The sequence below is a fragment of the Amphiprion ocellaris genome, chromosome 9, assembly GCF_022539595.1.
Source record: "Amphiprion ocellaris isolate individual 3 ecotype Okinawa chromosome 9, ASM2253959v1, whole genome shotgun sequence".
NCBI lineage: Eukaryota > Metazoa > Chordata > Actinopteri > Pomacentridae > Amphiprion > Amphiprion ocellaris.
In genome coordinates, this window is record NC_072774.1 from 26,130,083 (window position 1) to 26,152,593 (window position 22,511).

The following is a 22,511-nucleotide window of genomic DNA, read 5'->3' on the forward strand; positions in this document are numbered from 1 at the left end:
TCTGCTGAACTGTGACATCTCAGGAGTCTCATAGTCGGAGTCTCTTGCTGTGCCTCTGGATTGTGTGCAAAACTACTACTGACACACTAACACAATACTGACATTACTACATCTCTCTGAGTATTTAGTGTGTGCACCTTAACTACTCACACTGCCTCTAACAAGTTATTGCATGGTTTTAGCTGTTTAAGTCTTTTTATTGTTTATTATTGCACACATGTTTAACTTTTTACTATCTTTTTGTCTTTCTACACAAACTAGGATCATGTGTACATGTGCAACAATTTGTAGTGCATGAAAAATTACAGCTAAAAGTAAGAAGAAAAATGAATAAATGCAGGGAAAGCTTTGATTATACTGAAATTTGCTCCAGAGAAAATGTACAACACATGCATGTTCTATAAATTACAACTACATGATTTCAAGCTTTTACTTTCTAATTTAATCAAAGCTACTTGGACACACAGTGACCAAGTGCGCCTCTGCTGATGCTGTAATTGGTCTCAGTGATGTGTCATGAGAGTTTATGGCCGTGTCGACTTCAGCTCTCCTCTGTGCCGTAATGACACTTATTTATTATCGGCTTGGTATAATTTTGCAAATCTTGATGGTAGAGTAGATGTATGTCTTTTGTGAGACCTCTTGAAAAAGCCAAGCTCTTGAATTTGTAAATTGCAACATTTTTTGTTATAAGTGCCTGGAAAGTTTGGTCTCTGTCATTGTCCATTCATTTGCAGTTGTTACAGAAAATGAAACAAATACAAACCTGTATAGTGTTTGATGCAGTGCATGTGTTGGGTGGATACTTGTGTGTGTTTCTGTGACAAAAAAAGCTGCCCCATGGGGCTCATTTTAAACCTAAATATTTCCTTAATGCCTGGAGGATTTTCCTTTGCATGCACCAGAGATGTTTGAAGAGTGGGAGTTCCAGGCCTGGCAGACTGGGACCAAAGCCATCTATGTAATCAGTGACTCAGAATAAGCAGAACAGCTCCAGAAGAAGAATTTTACCTTTTGTCCTCAAGTCTGAATATGTCTGTTCGTCACCAAGGATTTTCCTTTGGCAGCGTCCAATACGGAGAGTGGTACAGTTGTCTTCCTACACAAGGCAACTGGCTTTGGATGTAATGTTTTGTGTGCATATTCGTGTGAGTTCACATTTATGAAAGCAGTGACAGACGAAAGCTGTAACTTCAAAGCCGCTGAACATAGCAGCTGCAGAATCTGTCAGTGGTCTTAGAGTCATCTCCCTCAAAGAGTTACGTCACGGAAATCATCAAAGTGTTCTTCTGCTATAGACTGAGGTAAATATAGTTCTGCTGGTTTTCATGACAGACCTTATCAAGATGCTTTCAGGTTGGGATGACAGTGTTTCAAGAACAACAGTCAGGTGGCCATATGGGCGTCAAGAGAGATTTTGTTGGCCATAATTTTTCTCTTACTTAAACTCTGTGTGTTTTTGTCGAAGTGATAAAGGAAAAAATCCACAGCCCTCAAAAATGAGAGTTCAGCAGTTTAAATTACTCAAAATCTTCCAGTTGCTATTCTTTATATTACTACTGCTTCCCTGCAGCTCAACAAAGAAAAAACTGTTAAGGTAAACACAAAGAGGGAATTTCTAACTTAATATCTTGATTTGGCAGACCCAGTTTGCTAAAGCCGCATATCAGCTGCAGATAAACTTCTGGAATCAATTTTGCACAGAACAGGGACTGTGGATTCTATCTCCTATTAGTTATACTGCAAGCACATTAGGAAGGAATCTCTCTGAAAGAATGACTACAGTAAATAAAACCTGTTTCAGTGTTCATGCAGTGGTCTGAGAATTGCTTCAAATCCACTATCATCAATAAATTTTGCAACTTACCAAGAATCCTTCATTACTATCAGATCACAGACATACCTGGTAATACTGTGAGCTTCCTGGTGATGGAATATTTTTAATAAAATATACTGAGTGCAAATAATTGCCCCATTGAACCATGTCCATGCCCATTGATAAGCTGCAGCTCAATGGGTAAAATAGAAGGGGTCACAGCATTATAAGAAGTAGAGCCCAGCTGATTTAGGCCTATCAAAGATATATCTGTTTCTACATATGTATGATCCGATGTGAAAGCTTATTTTAATTGATAATTCAATAAAAAAAAAAAAAAAACAACAGAGGCCTGGGATAAGTTTAAAATTTATACAACTTGCCATCTAAGTGGAATCTAACGTGTTAGCATGTCGGCCTGTTCTTTCTGTACATTATAACAACAGCGGAAGTTTAAATGATGCTGACATTAAATGCATGAACTGTTCAGGACTCACAGTTTGATTACAAACCAAACAATCTCAGTCATTTATAACGGGCAAAATGTAAAAGTCCACCAGATATGAAGGAAATTTCTCCTGAACATTTGTAGCAGAGGTGTCCTTCATGTCTTGACTTGGCAGCATCAAACCATGAGTTAATGTTTCTGACTGTTAAACCTCAACAGCAATATTTTTGGTTAAGATTACATTTTGATGAGCGAGTTAAATCCACTGTAATAATGGCTAGGAATAAATTTGTGGGATGAAATTTATATTTAGCGTGATCGAGCAGGGACTATGTGGTGTAGAAGGGAGAACATAAGATGTTTTCCCATAGATTTCACTTAGGTTATTTTTGATATACTTAAATATAAAGATCAGTTCATCATTTGTGAATATTAAGCTATGCAGAATATAATATAGGATAGAAAATGCGATGTAAACTAATTTTGTTGTGGCTATGATATATGATTTAGTGAACACCTCATTTTTTTTTATTATACTGTACATAATATATATATACTGAATATATATCTCATACATCTCTGCATGTGTGGGCTCTCGTAATAAGTACCTGGTTGACAAACACTGAATTTATGGATTACTGTGAGAAACCCTTACAATATAAATAAGAACTTTAAGGCTTTTTAAACTGTAAATACCCTGGAGAACTGTCTAGAGATAATATGGCTAAAACTTAAAAAAATGAACCAATGCACAGAGGAATTCACTCGAGAAAGCTCTGAAGGAACTGGGTACATCCTTTGCTTTGTCACATTAGTTAGAGTCCCTGAGTTTCTGCCATTCAAACCAATTAGCTCCAGACTCTGTACATTACCGTGGCAAGTCATAAAAGATTAAACGGTAAAACAGAGGATTTCCTGTCCCTGTGGTCAATGTGGTTAAGAGCTAATATCATCCAAAGACAATATGTCTTGAACAAAATCTCACAGAGGTTTTTTCCAATTTCAACAAAAAGTGGGTCATCTGTTTTGTTTCTGCACGCACTTTCCGTACAGTTTGCATTTATTCTAACAAGGGGGATGAATGCTGATTTGCACAAACAAGACGAGATGCAATAAACTTTCCAGCACTCCTCCAGATGCTGATTGTTGTCTCTGCTGTCTCTTCTGCTTCCTGCCTAAAAACCCCTCGTTTTCTTTCATTTATATTGTCTCATTCCAGGGAAATCAAGAGTGAGATGGGCACAAAATCAACAGGGACATTGTGGTGGGTTGTTGAAATCACTTTACGTCGCGCTGCACCACCTCTCGACACAGTTTGCTGTACGACACGTTTATTTGCAGCACGACTGGGATATGAACTAAAGTGCTCTGGAGCACCCACATGTGAATGAACTCTACTTGACTTTGCTTAAAGTTGCTGTTTGCACAAAGTTACTTCACAGTGATCTCTCACTCTGCATGTTGCAAATGACTCACCTCTCGCTCTCTGTCCCCTCTCTCCCTCTGTCTTTTTGTCTCTCTCTCTCTTTGTAACATCTGTCATGAGCTGGAAACAGCTTCACACCAACTGTGCCTCTCCCTGACTGTGTAGCCTGCCTGCCTGCCAGCCAGTCAGCCTGTGTTTTCAGCCCCATTAAACCTCATTGCTGCATCATTATAGCAGGTCTGTGCCTCTTATCATGCTACTTCCTGGTTACCCTGCAATGCAACAACACCTGCTGAAGAGCTAGAGGGTAAAGCGAGGGCAAAGCAATGGTTAAATACCTGTGAAAGATGCCAACTCAGGCTGTGTGACAGCTCGCACGGATATGAGGTTAGGCGGTGCTTGAACATTGTATTTCTTTACGGTCCTGTTCGAGCTTCAAACAGCAACACTTCAGATCAGAAATGACACATGAAAGCCTCCCACAACCCTGACAGAAACGAGTAGGTACTGAAAATAGATGGACGGAAAAATAAGTGAAGATATAGGCAAAGAGATGCTGAGAACAAATGGAAAAGCACTTTCATAAAGGAGTATGTGATTAAGAAAACCAGACTTTCTATTCATTTTATGTTCATTCCTTCCTCTTACCTTTCCAACTTCACATAATCCTGCTCATTTCCTCTTTTAATCCATCTATTCTTACTTCTCCTTTGCCCTCCCTTAACCCTCCTCCTTGCTATGCTCTGACTTCCTCCGATCTTGTGTTCGCCCTCCTCCTCTTTTCTGTCCCTCTTTTACCTACTTGCTATTCGCCCCTCCTCTCTGTAAGATTAAAACCTAATCTCCTATAATGGTAGCCTTGCCGTCTAAAACACTATCTGAATACTTAATTAATATTTAAAGAGCAGAAATGTTCCTCCTCTCCCTCCTCACTCTTTTCCTGTCCTTCTTGCCTCTTTGCTCTTTTCGCTCCCTCGTGTTTTACATTCTCTACTTCACATTACTCACATCTTTATTTTCCTTCATTTTCATTCATCTCTCACGGCCACCTCTTTATCTGCATTTCGGCCTCCCTTCATCTTCCTCTTCCTCAAGCCAAGTTCTAATCTTTCATAATGATTGTCTGAGTGTCTAAACGCTTTCTAACGGCTTAATCAATACTTAATGAACATACCATAAATACTTTATGAACCCTAAACCCTGAAATCCCCAGGGTTTCATTAGCCATGGAGATATACACTTTTCTCCATCTTCATGATGACTGCAGGCTTGGTGAAATCAACAGTGGATACTGATTACCTCATCATTTAGTCTGGTCAGTTCATATGATCATAGTGGTGTTGTTCTGCTGCTGTCTCTAATGCACATATTAGAGTGTGTATAGAGTGGCGAGAGCACAAAATGTCTACGTAAGATGTCTTTTTAGCCGTCTGTACAGGGGATGTACGGGATGTCCTTTCAGATACAAAAGTCTCAGTACACCACCTACATACTAAATCACTCAGCTTTGCATTTATCCACCCACATGTTAGTGTATTATTAATGGAAAATATTGTTCCATTGTTCATGTTTCTGCTGCCTAAAGGGCACCGTGTGAATGTATATTATTGCACAAGAAGAGCCACACAGCTTGTTACTTTCTGTGTGTATTTGTAGATTGACTATTTGCAGAGAACTGGGGTTTAATAAGCATTAATACCAAAGGGCATGTACTTTATCACGGTTGTCACATCCTTTTAACTATCAAAAAACAACAATACTGAGACTGATCCATTCACTCTGTGAATTCTACAGCAGGTTTTTCGCTATGGCTAAATGGCTACAAAGGTCATTTACCTTAGCAAACCTTTAAAGGATTGCAGTAATGCTCAAGCGTCATTAAAATTGAGGCTGGAGGCTTTTCAAGCGACGACACACTAGAAAGTGTTCTGAACTAGAGAAGCTGCTTTCCACTCAGTGAATCTCTAGTGGCTGTGAAGTGGCAAAGAAACCCTGATGATTCAAAGAAATGGCATCAGTCTTGACTAAGTGAGAGACTATGTTTCAATGGTTAATTCAATTTCATGATGGGCAGAACCTTTTTTTCTCTCTCTCTGGCTTCCAACACGGTGTCTTCACACTCTGTATGACTCATTTAAAGCCATAAGAGAGGCTTTTCTAGATAATGGGGACTACACTACACACAGCTCTCACATTAGTAACACATGCAGCTATCACTCAGTTTACATGTTGGCTTCAGTTTCCCTCCTTAGCTTTTCTTTTACATTTTTTTGCTTTTGCATTGCTCTCTGCTGTCCACTCTTTCTCGTGACACTGCGATTTTAAAATGGCTTCTTCCCTTCTCATCCCATCTTTCTCATTTTTCACCCACACTGTCTCTACTGTGTATTAAAAGGCCAGTAATTCATCACAGAGTCAGAGCAGAGTGCAGTCCCTGCTGCACACCAGCGTGCAGGCTGCTTGTCTGCCAGCCGTCCAGAGCTGGAATCAATCACCCAATCCTGAGACACGGAAACCATCAGGGAGGATCAGACACAGATAGAGGAGAGAGACATGCACATGGAGAGAAAGGAAAAGAGGGTGGAGGTGGACATGCAGACAGACAGAGAAACCCTGCTTAAATTAAATAAACATTTCCTTGGCTGAATATGGATCAAAAGGGCTCATAGGTTGAGCTCTATAATTTCTGTTGGGCGTGATTTGAAATAGAAAAGTAGGTGTTGATGGATGAACATGTAGATAGACTAAACAAGACCCTGCCCCGACTGTAATGTCACATTCTGTCCTGTTGTTTTTTGTTGTTTATTCTTCAAAGTGACCACATGAATGTAACTGATGAGTGTGGGACTGATTCCTAACAGCTGAGTAGAAGTGGTATCATTTCCTGTGGTTATGTGGTTGTTGTTTCTTCTTCATGGCTTCGTACTGAATCCTTTTCAGCCTAATGTGGCATTTAGACTAACTGAAAAACTATGTTGTTTCTTATCTTATCTTGTGGGCATCCACCAGAAACAGGCTCGTGACCCATGTTGGGTTTGAGATTGCAATTTTTGCCGACTGATACAATGTCTGAGGTTCCTCTGAGAGAAGCCAATTAGGAAAAATACATTTCTGAAGAGTTATGCTACAAAATATATAACACATGCTTATGGACTTATGCATCAGTTCCTTAAATTAGACTGTTAGGACCCAAGGCAAAAACCAATGCCAAGGCAGTGCTATAACACATAAAACCCATGCACAACTATTACACACACAACACCTACACAAAACAGGCATAATGCCTCAAAAACAGTGTGTTCAGTGCTGCACACACACTTCCTTCTCTCTATAGCTCTCTTTCTTTTCTTTCTCTTCTCCTCTGTAGCACTGAATGCTGTAATCAAGGCTAATGGGACTCAGCTGCTGGCCAGTTTAATTACCTGGAATGCAGACGGATGATCTTTGAGACAGGCCTGCACAGAAACACACACACACAGCCATGATTCCATCACTTCAGAGGACATCATTATAACTTTCATCCATTTTCTTGAAAATATACCCTAACCGAAATCAAAACCACAGCTTCCCTTACCCTTGTCCTTTTACTAACCTAAACCTAAACTCTAATTTACCTCCCGGGGATTTGCTTTTTATCCCCAAAAGGGAGGCAGGTCCCCACAGTCTGAGTGTGTAAACAGATTTATGTCCCTGTAGCATGACACATGTGCGCACACATGTACACACCATAGCCTTTTTCTTTAATGCACCTGCCACTTAAAGAAGCGTGTGTGTGTGTGTGTGTGTGTGTGTGTGTGTGTGTGTGTGTGTGTGTGTGTGTGTGTGTGTGTGTGTGAGTAAGTGTGGTGTGAGTCAGCATGTGCTTCTTTTATGTGGTTTGTGTTTCTGTGGTTTAACAGAATAAACAGAGAGAGTGTGTGTGTGTGTATGACTGCATGCATTTGTAAAAGGTCAGAAAAGCTCAAATAGATTTCCCATTCTTTCTCCAGCTCAGAAAGTCCCAGTGAGGAGCTTGGCAGAGAAAAGCATGTTGTTAAATTTACACAAACTTCACCGGTTTTTATGTGACTGTTTTTTATTAACTGAATAATTTCACAGATTTTCGCCCCAGCTGTATTTCCCATCACTTTCACTTGTGGTATTTACTTCTAACCAAAGTTGCACCTATTTGACAAAGAATAACCTCCTTAAGAAAGCGAGGGGTAAAGATTTTAAAACACTGATCACAGACAAAGTGAAATAACCTTGAGCTGAAATCCAAAAATGTTCTTTTTAAGAAATAGATTTTTAAGCTATTTCAGAGCAGCACATCAAGCGCTCTACACCCCTAATACAATGCAATATGCCATAAAAAGGATCAGGAACTTTTACCTCACAGAATATAAAACATTCAAAAACAACACAGACTGCCTCCCTCACAAGGTAATAATAGTGCCTCCGATCCACATATCCGATTTGTGGATATTAAAGAACAATAGAAAAAGTGCTCAGACTTGAATGTTCATGAAAACAAAGGGATTTTGAAACAAATCTTTTGTACGTTTGACAAATGTGTGTCGGTGTCATCCGAGGCCTCGTCAGCCTGATGTCACCGTGTCTGCCTGAGGAGAGAGAGGGCTGCAGGGAAATCCTTGCTCTAAATGATTAATGGAGTCTGAAACCAGGGATGGGAGTTGACTGTGACTGTGCAGGTACACACCCTGTTGACGCCTTTCTAGACTCAATTCTCTGACTATGTGTGTGTGTGTCAGTCAGCATTTGAAGCTGCATCATCACAGTGAGGCCTGTTTCATGCCAGTTCAGAGGGACTCATTAATGACGGCAGCTACACAGAGACACAAATATACATAAAAAAAAAAAACCACACACGCCCATAAGCAGGGGTGTCACATTGGCTGAAGATGATCAAGGCAGGAGTTACGGAGGAGGCAGAGATGGACAAACGGAAATTAAAGAGACGAGAGAAGGGGAAGAGATGGGCATAATAAAAGAGCTGGAATGATTCATCAGATGTAACTGCCACATACAGCTATGATTATATACCGTACAGATGTACTATTCCAAGTTAAACCACACATTATGCAATAATAAAGGGAGTTATGGGAAGAGAGTAAAGGTTGGACATAGCTACAAGACCTAACAAAACAAATATAATGCCCTCACATGGCATTGCGTTTTTTTTTTTTTTTTTTAATTGCTGAAAAGCTGAAGCTGATTTTCCTGGACTGACTTGGCCAAGAGGAGGAAGTTGCATCTTCGGCTATATGGCGACTTGTAGAATCAACCGAAAAGGTTGTGCTACATAGCCATCATTTTACCAAGCATACAACGTCAACCACTATGTTAAACAGACATCAACACTTAAAGACAGGCAGTGAAGAGACCTAAGAATGAGTATATGTTTCTGTACCCTATAATTATTTCATAGCTGAGCGGCAGGAGTGTAAAAATGCAAGGAAGTTAAGATAAAAGCATGGCCTACTTGTGTGAGGAATATGACTGTTCAGAATGATATGGCTGCATCCCTCTAGCCACTTACATTTCAAAAGAATGTTGAAGTATTAGTGTTACTGACTACATGAGAAATTGGGAGCAGTTTTCAAGAGGATGAAAAGCCACATTGTGCATTAAATTAAAGGTTCTGTGTGCAACCTTTCAGAAGTACTCGATGTCACGAGAGCACCAGCACCTGAGACAAAAACAAACACCTGTCTCGTCCCTACATTTACAACCAGAAAGGCTGTGTGCAATAGAGGAAACAAAAAACAATATAACCATTAGCCCACAACGGCGTTTTAAAAAGTATGTTAAACAACCAAAGCGAGTTGTTGTTAACCCAAGTAAAGTTAGCTTCACTTCACCTGTCGCTCCGTCTCTCCATTCGTATCTGTTCCAGTCCGTGTGTGTCTGTTTCCACGGTGGGTGGAACCCGTGGCCGGTCCAGGTCCGGAGCAGACCTGTGTGTGGAAACGGACACACAAAGACCGGAGCGGAACAGACATGAGGGGAGAAGGAGTAGCAGAGGAGAGCCTCAAAACAGCAGCAGAGACTCTCACACTGAGCTGAAATGAAACAACATAAATTACATGTTGTTTGCACAGACATTGGGTAAATGACATAAGATACATATTGCTATTATTTTTTTTTCTTGTATTTTGGTGGTACCTGCTGAATCCTGGACTGCATTTTTGCATCTAGTGTGGTTTGGGTAGTTGCTATCAGTCTGTTTAACGTGGAGATGGCTAACAGTTTCAAAGGGAGTGACTCACATGCACACATGGCTGAAACAGCCGCCAAAACATAGAACAGAAGAGTCTGGATTACAAAACACACAGAGGCAGTGTGACTTCAGTCTCTACTGACTCTATTACTCCACTACACCTTTACAAAGCAGAGAGGTGTTGCTGCTACATTAATGCTATCTTGATGTGGAAAATCTTGCATATTGCACCTTTAACTGACTACCTATATGAGACTTGTTAAGGCCACTCGTACCACAGATACAGAAGTGAAAAATGACCAGCTCAGAGTTCTCCAAGCAAGGTAGCTCAAAATTATTCATCATTTCTTAACACCAACCATTTTCCTACAGCAATTATTTGGCATCGATTAGCTGTTGATTGCTACTATTCTTATTAATCATAGAGAATATCATTATTGTAATTATCTGAAGTAAATTATTTCTTTGGTACAGCACCTACCCTCTATCTGATAATCAAACTGTACTAAATACGCAGCTACAATAATAAAGTGAAATGAGTTTTAAGCAACACTTATCATCAGGTTTATTTCTCTATAAATTTATAAAGTCACGATTTTACAGCACAGCAGTGCTATTTCTCCTTCATTGGCCTGAATTCTGTAAGGAATGTCAAGGAATGCAGGGGTGAGTTGATGAGAAGCGGTCAGGTGGTCAAGAGCGAGTCTGAAAGCTTGCAGTCCCAATGCTCGGCTTTCATCCTCCACAGTGACCCTGTACTACCTACTCTTACACTACTCTAACAGATTAAAGGCAAGTTGAGTTCAGCTCCTGAAGTGACTCACACATTACCTCTTCCATCGCCTCCTATCTCACGCTTCTCCTTCTGCTTCTCGACTGTATCGGAGCATTTCATTAGACAAATGCAATAAACCAGAGGGCCTGCCGGATTGTGGGTTTATCATTGAGGAAACAGTTTCTGGGGTAAGGGAGAGGAGAGAATATTAATAAAGAAAAAAACTCATTGAATGCATTTTTTTTGCTAATGGTATGTGGCTTGTCCTCAGACAAATCATTGGAAAATGAAGTTAAGAGCCACAGCCAGAGAAAACAAATTAAAAGGAAACTACAAAATTAAAAAAGTTCTTGAAAAGTGCAAGGGAGGAGTAGGTTTGTGCTCTTGGCACTGCAGTGATTAAAACATGAAGCATTGGCTGAGACACAAGAATCACATCAACTCCAAGGGAAGAAAGAGGCGAACCATTCTAACCAAAGTTGTGTTTTTTTTGTTTTTTTTTTCCCATTGTGTCATGTTACATACAGTCTGCACATCCAAGATGTGCAGTGCATGGGAAACTGCTGTTTGAAAATTTGTAAAAGAAAATTACAGTCGAAGCCAATAGCTCAGTCAAAGTTCTTGCAGATTCTTGATGATTACAGAAGTCCCATCCTGCACCTACTGTACCATATATTTGGAGATTTAGAATTTTCAAAAACAAACAGAAGTCTTGTAAAAGCATCAATGAGGGTATCTGAGGTTAAATGCTACAGCCTTATTGCCACTTTAACTGCACAGGAGTAAAAGCAATTGTCATTACATTACTTTCCAACACAACTACAAATTTTCTTCAGGATTACATTTGATTGTGATCTATAAAAAATATGTTTCCAATCAACATACTAGTATGTTTGCAATTAATTTTATTGCTCTTTTTTAGCCAATAAGTCTTTTACTAGATGGAGCGAGATTCAACTAGATGAAGGAGAAGCTTCAAATATGATTGCACTTTTGTAATTTTACTCAAGCCAATTCAAGTAGCTTTAATGCATAAACCAAACAGCAAGTGAAAACTTAAACTGAAGATTAACAATCCAACATGGGACATGAACCCCTGTCTCCTGAGTCAAAGTCCTGCTGCAGACGTTTCCCTCCAAACTCTAAATGTGGACTTTGTGGCTCTTTCAAAGTGGAAGTGTTTCTCATTGTGTCAAAGTCGTATCTTCTGGGCAGAAAACATATTACTTTCAAAATGTAAATGAGAACAGAGTTTAGCTGTATGCAAACATAATTTTTGTGAGACTCGGTTGAAAATGAGGCTGTCATATCATCCAAGGGCATAGAACTCCTGCAGCACTTGTAATTTTTACAAGTGGTAGACTTGCTGTGTAACTGAGAGTTAAGCTGTCCATGTCCACCCACACCTTCTGCTGGCCTTGGCTATAAAGTCCTGGAGGAGAGGACAACTGGTTTACACTTCAATAAAAGACCTTTTTCATCAACTCTGCTGCTCTGACAACATCTGTCTCACTGCAATCCAACCATCAAGGTCATGTATCTCTATGTGTGTGAGTGTATGTGAATGAATTTGAGCACAGTAAGATAGCAAGACTGACCTGAGTGCAATCAAAATAAAGAAATATAAAATGTAGCATAAATTTGTACCACAAATCAGAATACTTATTTTTTACTGCTGTATGAGAGTGCCCACAGTAGCCACAGAGTGAAATATGTACTATTTTGGTGGTACCTTACAAAAGAACCCACCAATGTTGCATGGCAAATGTTTCACTATCATTATTTCACTGTTATACACATTTACGCCTACTTTCCTGGACGAATCATTTTTCTGTGATGGGTCCTTGAGCAGCTCGACTGGAGGAGTTGGGGGTTAAATCTGCTCAAGGACACTGTGATGAATTTATTTTCCGTCCACACATTTTCCCAGTGATGGGAAACTGGAGACCGCTAAGTCTAAAATCTTCTTATTTAATCATCCAAAATGGCTATTAAAGTTTCATTTACCTTTGACACCATTGTTCTTGTCCTTCCTGTCTGTGTTTTCATTATTTTAAACATACTTTTACAGGGATTTGTTGGACTTAACAATGCATCGATTCAACAGCAGCAACTTCGTGGTTTATTTTCACAAAGTGTAATATGAGTGACTGAGCAGCCGAGCAGTCAGGGTTACCGGATTCTCTGCCTCCAACACAAACACACACAAATGCGCACACACGTATGCCTGTTGTGTGTTTTGTGCTTTCACCTGACACTATTTCATCCTGATCAATGCCTTTGTCCTACAGATCCTAAGCTTGAAAGATGTGGCCTGTTGCCATGGTTATCTCTATTTGAAACCAGAGGGATTAACCTCCAGGGGGAAGGCTTGGGCGAGCGCAAGAGACCGGAGATGGAGACGGAGCGAGAGAGAAGGGAGCAAAACAAGAGGGAAAAAGTGAGAGAAAAACAAGTACGGGTGAGAAATAAAATGATAGAGCCAGATAAAAACAAACTGACAATAACAAACACAGGCAAAGAGATATCGTTGGATAAAAATAGCAAAAATCTCTGTTCTTTTAGAAATTTTCAGAAATCATGTTTTTTTCTGCACCCCTTGAAGTATCAATCAGCAATCAAACTGCAGTGGGTTTGTTTTGATTAAGTAAAAATAACTCCACATAACACAGGTAACATGCAAAATTAAACTTTATTGAAGTGTATTTTTTCTTTGAAATGAAGTTTTGCTGAAAAAACACCACTCTAAGAGTCTTTTTTGCTCTTTTTTGCAAATAAATAAATCCACAAATCATGTTTTAGAGTCAAACAGTGCCATTTAAGGAGCCAATCTTTTGCAAATTGCAGTAACAAAAGCCTGATAATTGGCAAATGACACATTCATACATTCATAACATGTCCTGGCAAGACTAAAATCAACTTCTTTTAGTATTTTATTGTATAAAATTTCAGTGTTCTTGAATTGTAGAATATAGTTTATCTTGGCCAGCTCCTGCTTGGACAGTACAGATAAATGACAAACAGTCACTGCTGTGTTTTCAGGCAGAAGAGTGTAGTTTCCTGCATGTATAATGCACTTAAAATGTATTAAAATAAACAGATATTCTGTCAAAAACTTTCAGACTCACTCTTTTTTTTCCACTGTCTGACACAGATAACATTACAGCTTCTTCAATTCTGTCCAAATAATCCATCTTTTAATTTGACGTTGAGCTAAAATTCCACGATAATTGGCTTTCATACAGCATGTCTCTGACTGAGCATAGTTGCTGCCATCTTGCTGAATGGACATTGTGGGTTTTCCCCTTGAACAGCATTTGTTTAAAGTTTTCTGGTTAAGACATGACTAGCAATGCATTACCAGCAGGCAATATGTTTGTTTTTTTATGACAGAAGGGAATGTGTATTCAGAATATATTATTGTTTAAGAATTATGTAAGTTTACAAGGATGAATTTATCAGCTTTGCAAAATAACTTTCAAGTCGATAAACATGGTTAAACAGATACAGTAACAGAGAAAGATTAAAGAAGCTAGGAAGAGAAAAGAGATAATAGATGTGATTTTGAGGGAATAAATACTGAAAAAAAAGCCAAAACTGAAATGTTAAGTCACAATAATACACTGTTTTTTGTGTAACATAGTCCCCTTCACAATATACAACCACAGTACCACAACGTAACAACCTATTATAACTTTATTCCCTTCTTACATTTTGGTTTGGTTTGGCTTGACTTGGTTTGCTTTGGCTGTGCACAAACCACAATATACCTCTAAACTAAATATTGGGATTTTCTCATTGAGATGTTGCTTTTTCATTGTCTGCCGTTATCCTTTGTTATGAAAAGCAACAAAAGCCACTGCCATTACACTCTCAGAACAAACAGTTCAGCAAACAACCTCCTTTCTCAAGCCCAAGTGTGTGAGTCTGAACCGAGGCCTCCGGTTTGAAGATCAGTCTCTGCTACAGACGACACATTCAAAGCACATGTAGCAACATGTAGGGGAATTAATTTAATCTGCTGGCACCAAATGAAAGCACTTCAACTGAACCAGTTTTACATCAGGAGGTGGCTTTTTGAAGATACAACTTCTTTTGCAGTATGCAGGCCCTGTGAAGATGTGCTTGTGGTGTGTGCCGCTGTGCCGCTCAGATGAGAGAGCAGAGATTTTCTCGCCAGCTTTAGATGTCGGTTCGAGGGCACAGTGGGGCCGGCTGACAGCTTGTTGGACCAAGGTTATTTACTTTTAGAAAGGGAAACGCAGCCTGAGTCAGCAAATACTAAAGGGCAGTCGTACATGCACACGTTCACACGCATGAAAGATGCAAGCGCTGACATGTACATGCAACAATCATCTCTGGGAACACACACACACACACACACACACACACACACACACACACACACACACACACACACACACACACACACACACACACACACACACACACACACACACACACACACACACACACACGCACAGCTCAATACACAGCCCACCAAGAGTTTAAATAGTCTCATCACCAGGACACCATTGTGAAACCAGCAGCCTAATTACCATCATATCCTCTACCAAGGACGCCACATGACAGTGCACTCACACTCCTCTATTCATTTCACCTGTACAAACCACATCCTCCCCTCTTACAAAGCCATTAGGCTCTAACAAGGGTTCTTAAACCCTCCCAGTCCAAACTGAGCAGGTTTAGTGTCCTCCAGAGACGGAGCCTCATTAAAAATTCGTCATAGGAGCAGCCGACACAAACTGGTCTGTATTCTATTTAGGCTCCCAGCAGTGCCATAACCCCAAATTGTAGTAATATAGGATCTGATAACCAAGAACCCACCACTAACCAGCGCACCAATTAGCAATGACCTTATCCCTGACACACAAAGTACAAACACATAGACACACTGAGAAAATAGACGCAGCAATTACATATGATTTATTGCAAAAGCCTTAGCACCTCTATATTTAACATTCATAGGGGCAGCCAGGAATTTTTATCTACTTACTAAACCATAGCTGCTAATGTCCAGTTTGCCCTCTCCAGCCAGAATGTGAATAATCTTGAAAATGTATTGTCCAAACTCTTCTGTCATTTTCATTTTAGCTGCATGATGAAGGCAAGAGTATGCATTATACACATACATTTTTTCTATGTAATGAGCAGTTTTATCTTTAAAAAAAATGATCAAGAATTTAAATCTTTCAGTGACTGTCGATACAAATATTTACCTTAAATTGACAACTAACAGAGCTCAGTGCTGTTTGCTGTATCTGCAATCAAGTATATTGACATTAAAGAAATCAGTTTGAATCACTGCCATTAATGCTGCTGTCTTGTTTTACTCAAGGTATTTGTTTTGTTATTGCATTAAACAACGTAATATTACTTCGCAAATAAAGAACAACAACAGAGGTCAATCATGTTATGACCCAAAGAATTCTCCAGCAGGGTCATACAACAGAATATAAAAAGTCTGCTAAAGTTTAGAATACATCTCTCAAAAACTATCAGTTTGTCCACAACTTGATAACCCAGCAAACTACCATCACATGAGACTGGAACTGCATCAGACTGATACAAAACAAAGTCTGCAAGAACTTCAACATTTCATGCAGGTGATTCTATCAACTATTGGTGTCAAAGTGCAAGCCTCCAAAACCAAAAAGATATTGCACGAATTAGACTTGCATGGGCGACGTGCTGGGGAAAGGCTTTTATCTCAAAAAAGAACATTAGAGCAAAATCACAGCTTTCCATTGAACATATAAGAAAAGAGCAGGACTTTTGGAATTATGTTCTCTGCACAGACAAATCAAAGATAGAGTTGTTTGGCCACAGAAACAGGAGAGAAATCTGGCTCAGACCAAAGACTGTGAAACACGGCGGAGGAATGTTATGGTTTGGGGTTACTTCGCTGCCTCAGGGAATCCACAGCTTGCAGTCATTGATTCAACTCTGAATTCTGCATAGTATCAAAAAGCACTTGCCAATCATGTGAGGTTATTTGTTCAATAGTTGAAGCTGAGCAGGAAGTCGACCTTTCAACAGGACAATGATCCTAAACAGACGAATAAATCCTCCAAGGAAGGGATCAGACAGAAGAAATGGAGGTTTATGTAATGACTTAGTCAAAGCACATATTTGAATCGCATTGAAATGTTGTGGGGAGATTTGAAATGGACATTGTAAGAAAAGAAACCTTCAAACATCTGCAACTGAGGGAATTTAGAATCGAAGAGTGGCCAGAAACTTCAGTAAGCTGGTGTCAGAGACTGGTGGACAATTATGCAAAACGCCTACAAGAAGTTATTTCCCCTAAAGGGGGTAGTACCAGCTTCTGAAGCAGTGTGTACTTATATTTTCTACTGATGAATATTACATCTATTGATATTTTTGTTGAATAAATGATTGAAAAGGCTTATGCTCCCTGTGGTGTTCAAGTACTCCAGTTTTATCTGTAGACGCTGTTCTAAAGAGGATCAAATGTTTGCTTGTTCAAATACAGGAAAAAAAGAGACAATTTCCACATGTTAGTTCACATATTAATGTGTTACTGACTGAAAGCTTCATTTAAGGCTTAAAGCAAGAAATTGTCTTTGTGTTCAGTGTGTATGGAGCTGAGGAGACAGAATGGAGGGATGGAGGTTTCACGGAATTAGGAAATAAATTGAAAATGTTTATCAAGACAGCTAATACAAACAACAAACAGCTGTAGTCTACAAACCAGATGGATGGTGGCTTTATCGCATATAACAACCTGTTTCAGAAAGACAGAAACACCAAATCTAATGGTTTCTAAATGTGTATTCTCATCTTAACTTCCATTTCCAAATAGCAGAAAAATGCTTTTCAGCCTTTCATCAGTCAGAAACCATAATCTGGTAGCTGTATCCAAGTCCAAGCACAACTGTCAAAGCCATGAAGAAGATCTGATACGCCTATTTTTTAACCATTTTAAAGCTCTTTGCTCTGTTAATCTATGTGGCATAATAGGTCTATTTTTGTCAAAATTATTTCAAAAGATTGCAAAGCTGATGTAAAAACTAAATATCAACCTATTATTATTTTTACTGAGCTGTTACTAAAGCAAGTGGACTTCATAAAAACAAAATTTGTGGGTTCTTATTGCTGTATATGTTAAAAAAAACAGCCATATTCTTAATATGCAACATTTAGGAAAAATATATATTCTATATATACATGTTATTATCTGTACACAGTAGCAGCACAGTACTGGATTACCTGAAGCCATATTAATTTCATATGCATTAGGCAAAGGTTGATATGCTTTCATCTACTGTTCATTGCAAGAAAACAGATAAAATAGCATCTTATTGCTGATATTTTTATAATTCTATGTGAAACAATGTAAGTCTGATCCAAAAATGGTCAAAATTTAGACATTGTTGCCACTCATGGGCCTTTTTACACAATCTACAAACAGTTTCTTAAAAACACACATTTGTTGAAGTAACTATGAAACATTTGAAGCCTCCTCACTCTGTCTCTGAGTAGCAACAACCTGGCACTGAGGTAATTAACGCAAAACATTTCTTACATTGCTGCAATTTTTTTCCCTGGAATCACAGATCTTTCACCTGGGTAAATGTTACAAAAGGACCAGCAGACTTTGCAGGTGTCTAACTCAACAATCATTGCTATTCCGTGAGAACCGCTGTCTAAATCAACAAACACAACTGACCCAAAGGAACTCAGGGAAGAGACTTTTCGAGAGGAGGCAGCGGAATGGAGATGTGTGATTGAAAGAAAGAAGGAAATAAAAGAAAGACTGGCAGAGGCTGACTGAAAGGCACAGCGAGAGAAAAGGCTTCATTGGTTTTCAGTGGGCATATGCAGACTGAGACGTACTAAAAGGTTACAGCATTTGATTTGTGATATTCTAAAGGCTCTCTCTCTCTGTCTGGAGGAGCAGTTTGGCTACTGCTGTCCACAAAGTTTGATCGATGGCTGAATTATGCCATCGGATTGTGAATCTAGCCGACTCTGCTGTCTGCCCAATGATAAACAACAAACATGCCGGGCCACCAATAACAATGAGCGATGTGCCGACTGAACAGCCAATCAGAAAATAGATGTAATAGTGTCCCCATAAAACAGGGACATTTCAGTCAGCCGCTCTCACTATCATTAATATACTTCACTGATATGTATTCCTCGGAGTGCGTGGAGTGAGATTTTAAATGCAGCACCACCCTTTTTCTTCCTCAAACCCTCCCTTTCTTTATTTCCTCCATGTACTTCCTCCTTCTCCTTGATCGCTCTGCATTCCTCCCTCTCAGAGTTCAGGCTGCCCACTCCATATTCACTCCATCTCTCTCCGTCCTCCTTTGCTACAGTTCGGGCTTCCCACTCCCTCCCTCCATCAATCTCTCTGTGCACCCTCCCTCGCTCCACAGCCCACTCAAAGGCTAATTCCACAGAGGCAGAGAATGTGAGGATAGGCATTTTATAGTGTTTTCCAGTTATCTCCGTCCTTATAGAGCTGTTCTCAACCCAGCTCCATCAAACCGAGCACCACCCCCTCTCTCCAGCTGCCTACTCCATTCCTCCTCTGTTCACGGTAATATTTCCCTCATCCCTCTTTGTTTTCCCTTCTCTCGGGGGTAATGCCGGGGTGATGCTGAATCTGAAGGGTTTAATTCTTAAATGAGGCATTCACCAGTTGAAAAACACTTTGCTCTAACAAAATGATGCTTGAAATAATCTTGAGATGTATCATCCCATTTTCTTCTAGAATAAAATCTTTTTAAATGTTATTGTTGCAGCCGATTGCTTTGTATTGTTGAAGTATGAAGCTATAAAGATGAAACAGTTTGAGGAGGCCTCTGGGAGAAATCAAACAAGAGCACATTATCTTTTACATAGCGACTACTTACATCTGTGTTTCATTTGTAATTAATGGGAACTTTGCGTGAAATGCCATAATATGTAACTTTTGATTAATGTCTTGACAGGACTTATTATTATGCCATGACATTATGGACCATATGCCAGTTTTACTCAATGGTGTAGGAGAAATTCTATCTACAGTACCTTTATGTAGCAACTGTTTTATAGTGCATGTCTTCATAAATCACCCTAAATCTGTTACAGCAGAAACTTTTCAACACTTTGCTCTCTGAAAAAAACTAAAAAAATCCAGCTTTTCGAGCTCCTGGGATGTTTTTCTGTCAGAACTCAGCCATCACCACTTAACTACCATAACGTTTTGTCTTTGCTGTATTTCTGCTATCAGCCTTGATGCCTGGAAGTGCAGAATTCATAGTGTGTTAATTGCTGTTGCCCACAGAGATTACTGCGCATTATAGCTAGAAAAAGATATAGAGCTAAAACTCCGGGACTTAAATTAACAACCAGGGACCTTCACTTATAAAAGTCTGTTTTGCTAATCTCTGTGATCAACTGATGCACAGATTCAAATGGAACTGAACCTATGACAGCATTTGAACATACACTGATCAGCCAGGGGGGTGATTTATTAGGTGGCAAGTCAGTACTTGAAGTTGATATGTGGAAACAGGGAAAATGGGAAATTGTAAGGAACTAAGGGACTCTGAAAAGGGCCAAACTGTCAAGATGACTGAGTGAGACTATGTCCAAAACAGAAAGTTTTGCGGGGTGTTCCCAGTATGCAGTGCGATATACCTACGGAACATGGTTGGGTGACGGGTAAACAAAGAACTCATTAGAGGGGACATGGCCAGATGTCTGAGGTTTTGTTTTTCCATCCCTATTAAAGGAGATTTTTGGGTTACTTCTCACTGTCACAAACTGCTTGATCATAGCGAATCCAAAGGTAACTTGGGATTGTAGGGTTCTCTGTTCAAAATTCGTAAGCTCTTCACCTTGCTAAGGGTTATGAGATGACATAGAAGAGCTACTGCTGCACAAATTACTGAAAACTTTAAGGCTCACTATGATAGAAAGGTGCCAGAACACAGTGAATGCCAGTTTACAGTTTATCTGCACAACCCACTGCCGTAGTAGCTTCAGAACCCACTGCCGAAAGCACCTACCATGGGTCGCATACCTGGAGAAAAGATGGCAGCAGGATGGGAAGAAGGCAAGCTGGTGGAGACGCTCTGGGTAAACTTTGGGTCCTGGACTTCATTGGAACACCACTTTTGCATGTACCAAATATCTAAACATTGTTGCAGACCATGCACACAACCCCTCATGGCAACGGTTTTCTCTGATGCCTGTGATGTCTTTCAGCAACACTATGTGATGCCACACAGCAAAATTTGTTCAGGAATAGTTTGTGGAACATGCTGAGAACAAAGAGTTGAGATTTGACCTCAGTCCAACTGAGCATGTTGGGGATGCAAAGGATAAACAACCTCTCAACCTGCAGGCCTTAAAGGATCTGCCACTAACATCTTGGAGCCTGATACCTTCGGAAGTCTTGTGGGGTCTGCACTTCGACAGATCAGAGGCGGCTGTGATATTGTGGCTAATCAGTAATTTCGGCAGGTTTAAGGTAGACTCATTGTAAGAAGCATGCTTCAGTGCACAGTATTTTAGCAGCATTCACAATCTCCTCTGTTAAGATTCCTGTGAGACTCCGCTAGTGGAGTTTGTCAGTCTCTCTTTTTTCCTGTCTGCTCTGCCATCTCAGAAAAGGCTGGACTCCTACTTTAAGCACTGAAATGATCCTTTTTAATGAACACATTGCATGAAGTATTTATGAGTCAAGACCCATTGGATGAATGGCTTTTGGCTACATATCACTTAAACTACAGTATGCTGCTCTGGGCCAGATATAAGTTCTTCTGCACAACAAGAAGTGCTGTAGACAGAGGACAGGGAATCATTTACTAGGAGAAAAATGTCATACATGTGTGTTTTTAATATTTTTTCATAACGTAACTGTGATATTAATGTGATGACAAGATGGCCAGTGACAAAGATTTGTAGCCAAAAATTGAAGATTTCTTTCTGACAGGCTATTTATTAAGATTTTCATTGTGATTATATCATCATATCGCTTGTTGTGCTGAATATACAATCACTGTTGATGGTACAATACGCAAGTTAGTAAAGCAGTAAAAAGAAAACTGTGAAGTGCCATCAGAAATTATCATGATTACTATAATGATGAGAAATATTTTTTTATTAGCACTGCAACAGAGGTGCATTAATCACACAAACACCTATATTCATCTTCATTTTCCTTCCCATCTCTCTGCCTGTCACGCTCTCTCTTCCTGCCGTCCCATCCATCTCTTCCTTTTCAAAGTTATCCATTCAACCACTCCATCTCTCTGCCTCCCATCAACCTCCACACACACTGACATAAAAGGACACACACATACAAACAGCACAGGACTGGTAATGCAGGGTTAATACGATTGGAGAGCAGCTGATTGTGCACATTCAGGCCAGATTACATTTAATTCAATTGGGTTTCACTGACTAGCATCCCTCCCACTCCTCCCTCCATCTCTGTCCTTCTTCTCCTCATTGTCCTCCTCCTGCTTTTGTCGGCAAAAAGGTGTTCAGGCCTCGCAAAAAGACACAGGTTCACAGAGAGGAGTACAGCATGTGCACACAAATACATTCAGCTTTTATTTTAAAGTTACTATAAATACACGTGCACACACGTCCTTGGCCACTCTACTGTCCTCCACTTTTAAACCAAATGTGATTCATTATCTGTATTGTGCAATGTCACCTCTGCCTTGAAACAGACGCAAGGATGGAGCTCACAGGAAAGACAAGAATATTATAATTACTGAAATGTCTTATGTAAGATTTGAAAATAGCCTTTTTGATATTTTTAAAAATGGGTGC

The 22,511-nt window shown here is 39.7% G+C and overlaps 1 protein-coding gene across 4 annotated transcripts in view; it reads right to left on the bottom strand.

Annotated features, from left to right (window-relative positions):
* Nucleotides 1–22,511, bottom strand: part of LOC111589185 (RNA-binding motif, single-stranded-interacting protein 3) — a 130,179-nt gene that overhangs the window by 42,131 nt on the left and 65,537 nt on the right. For 2 of the 4 annotated variants that reach the window (XM_035943833.2, XM_035943827.2), the window contains exon 5: nucleotides 9,552–9,647. The exons of the other annotated variants lie outside the window; for them this stretch is intronic. In XM_035943833.2, coding sequence (XP_035799726.2) covers nucleotides 9,552–9,647 — 96 coding nt within the window. The remainder of the gene's footprint in view (nucleotides 1–9,551; nucleotides 9,648–22,511) is intronic. 4 annotated transcript variants of the gene reach the window in all.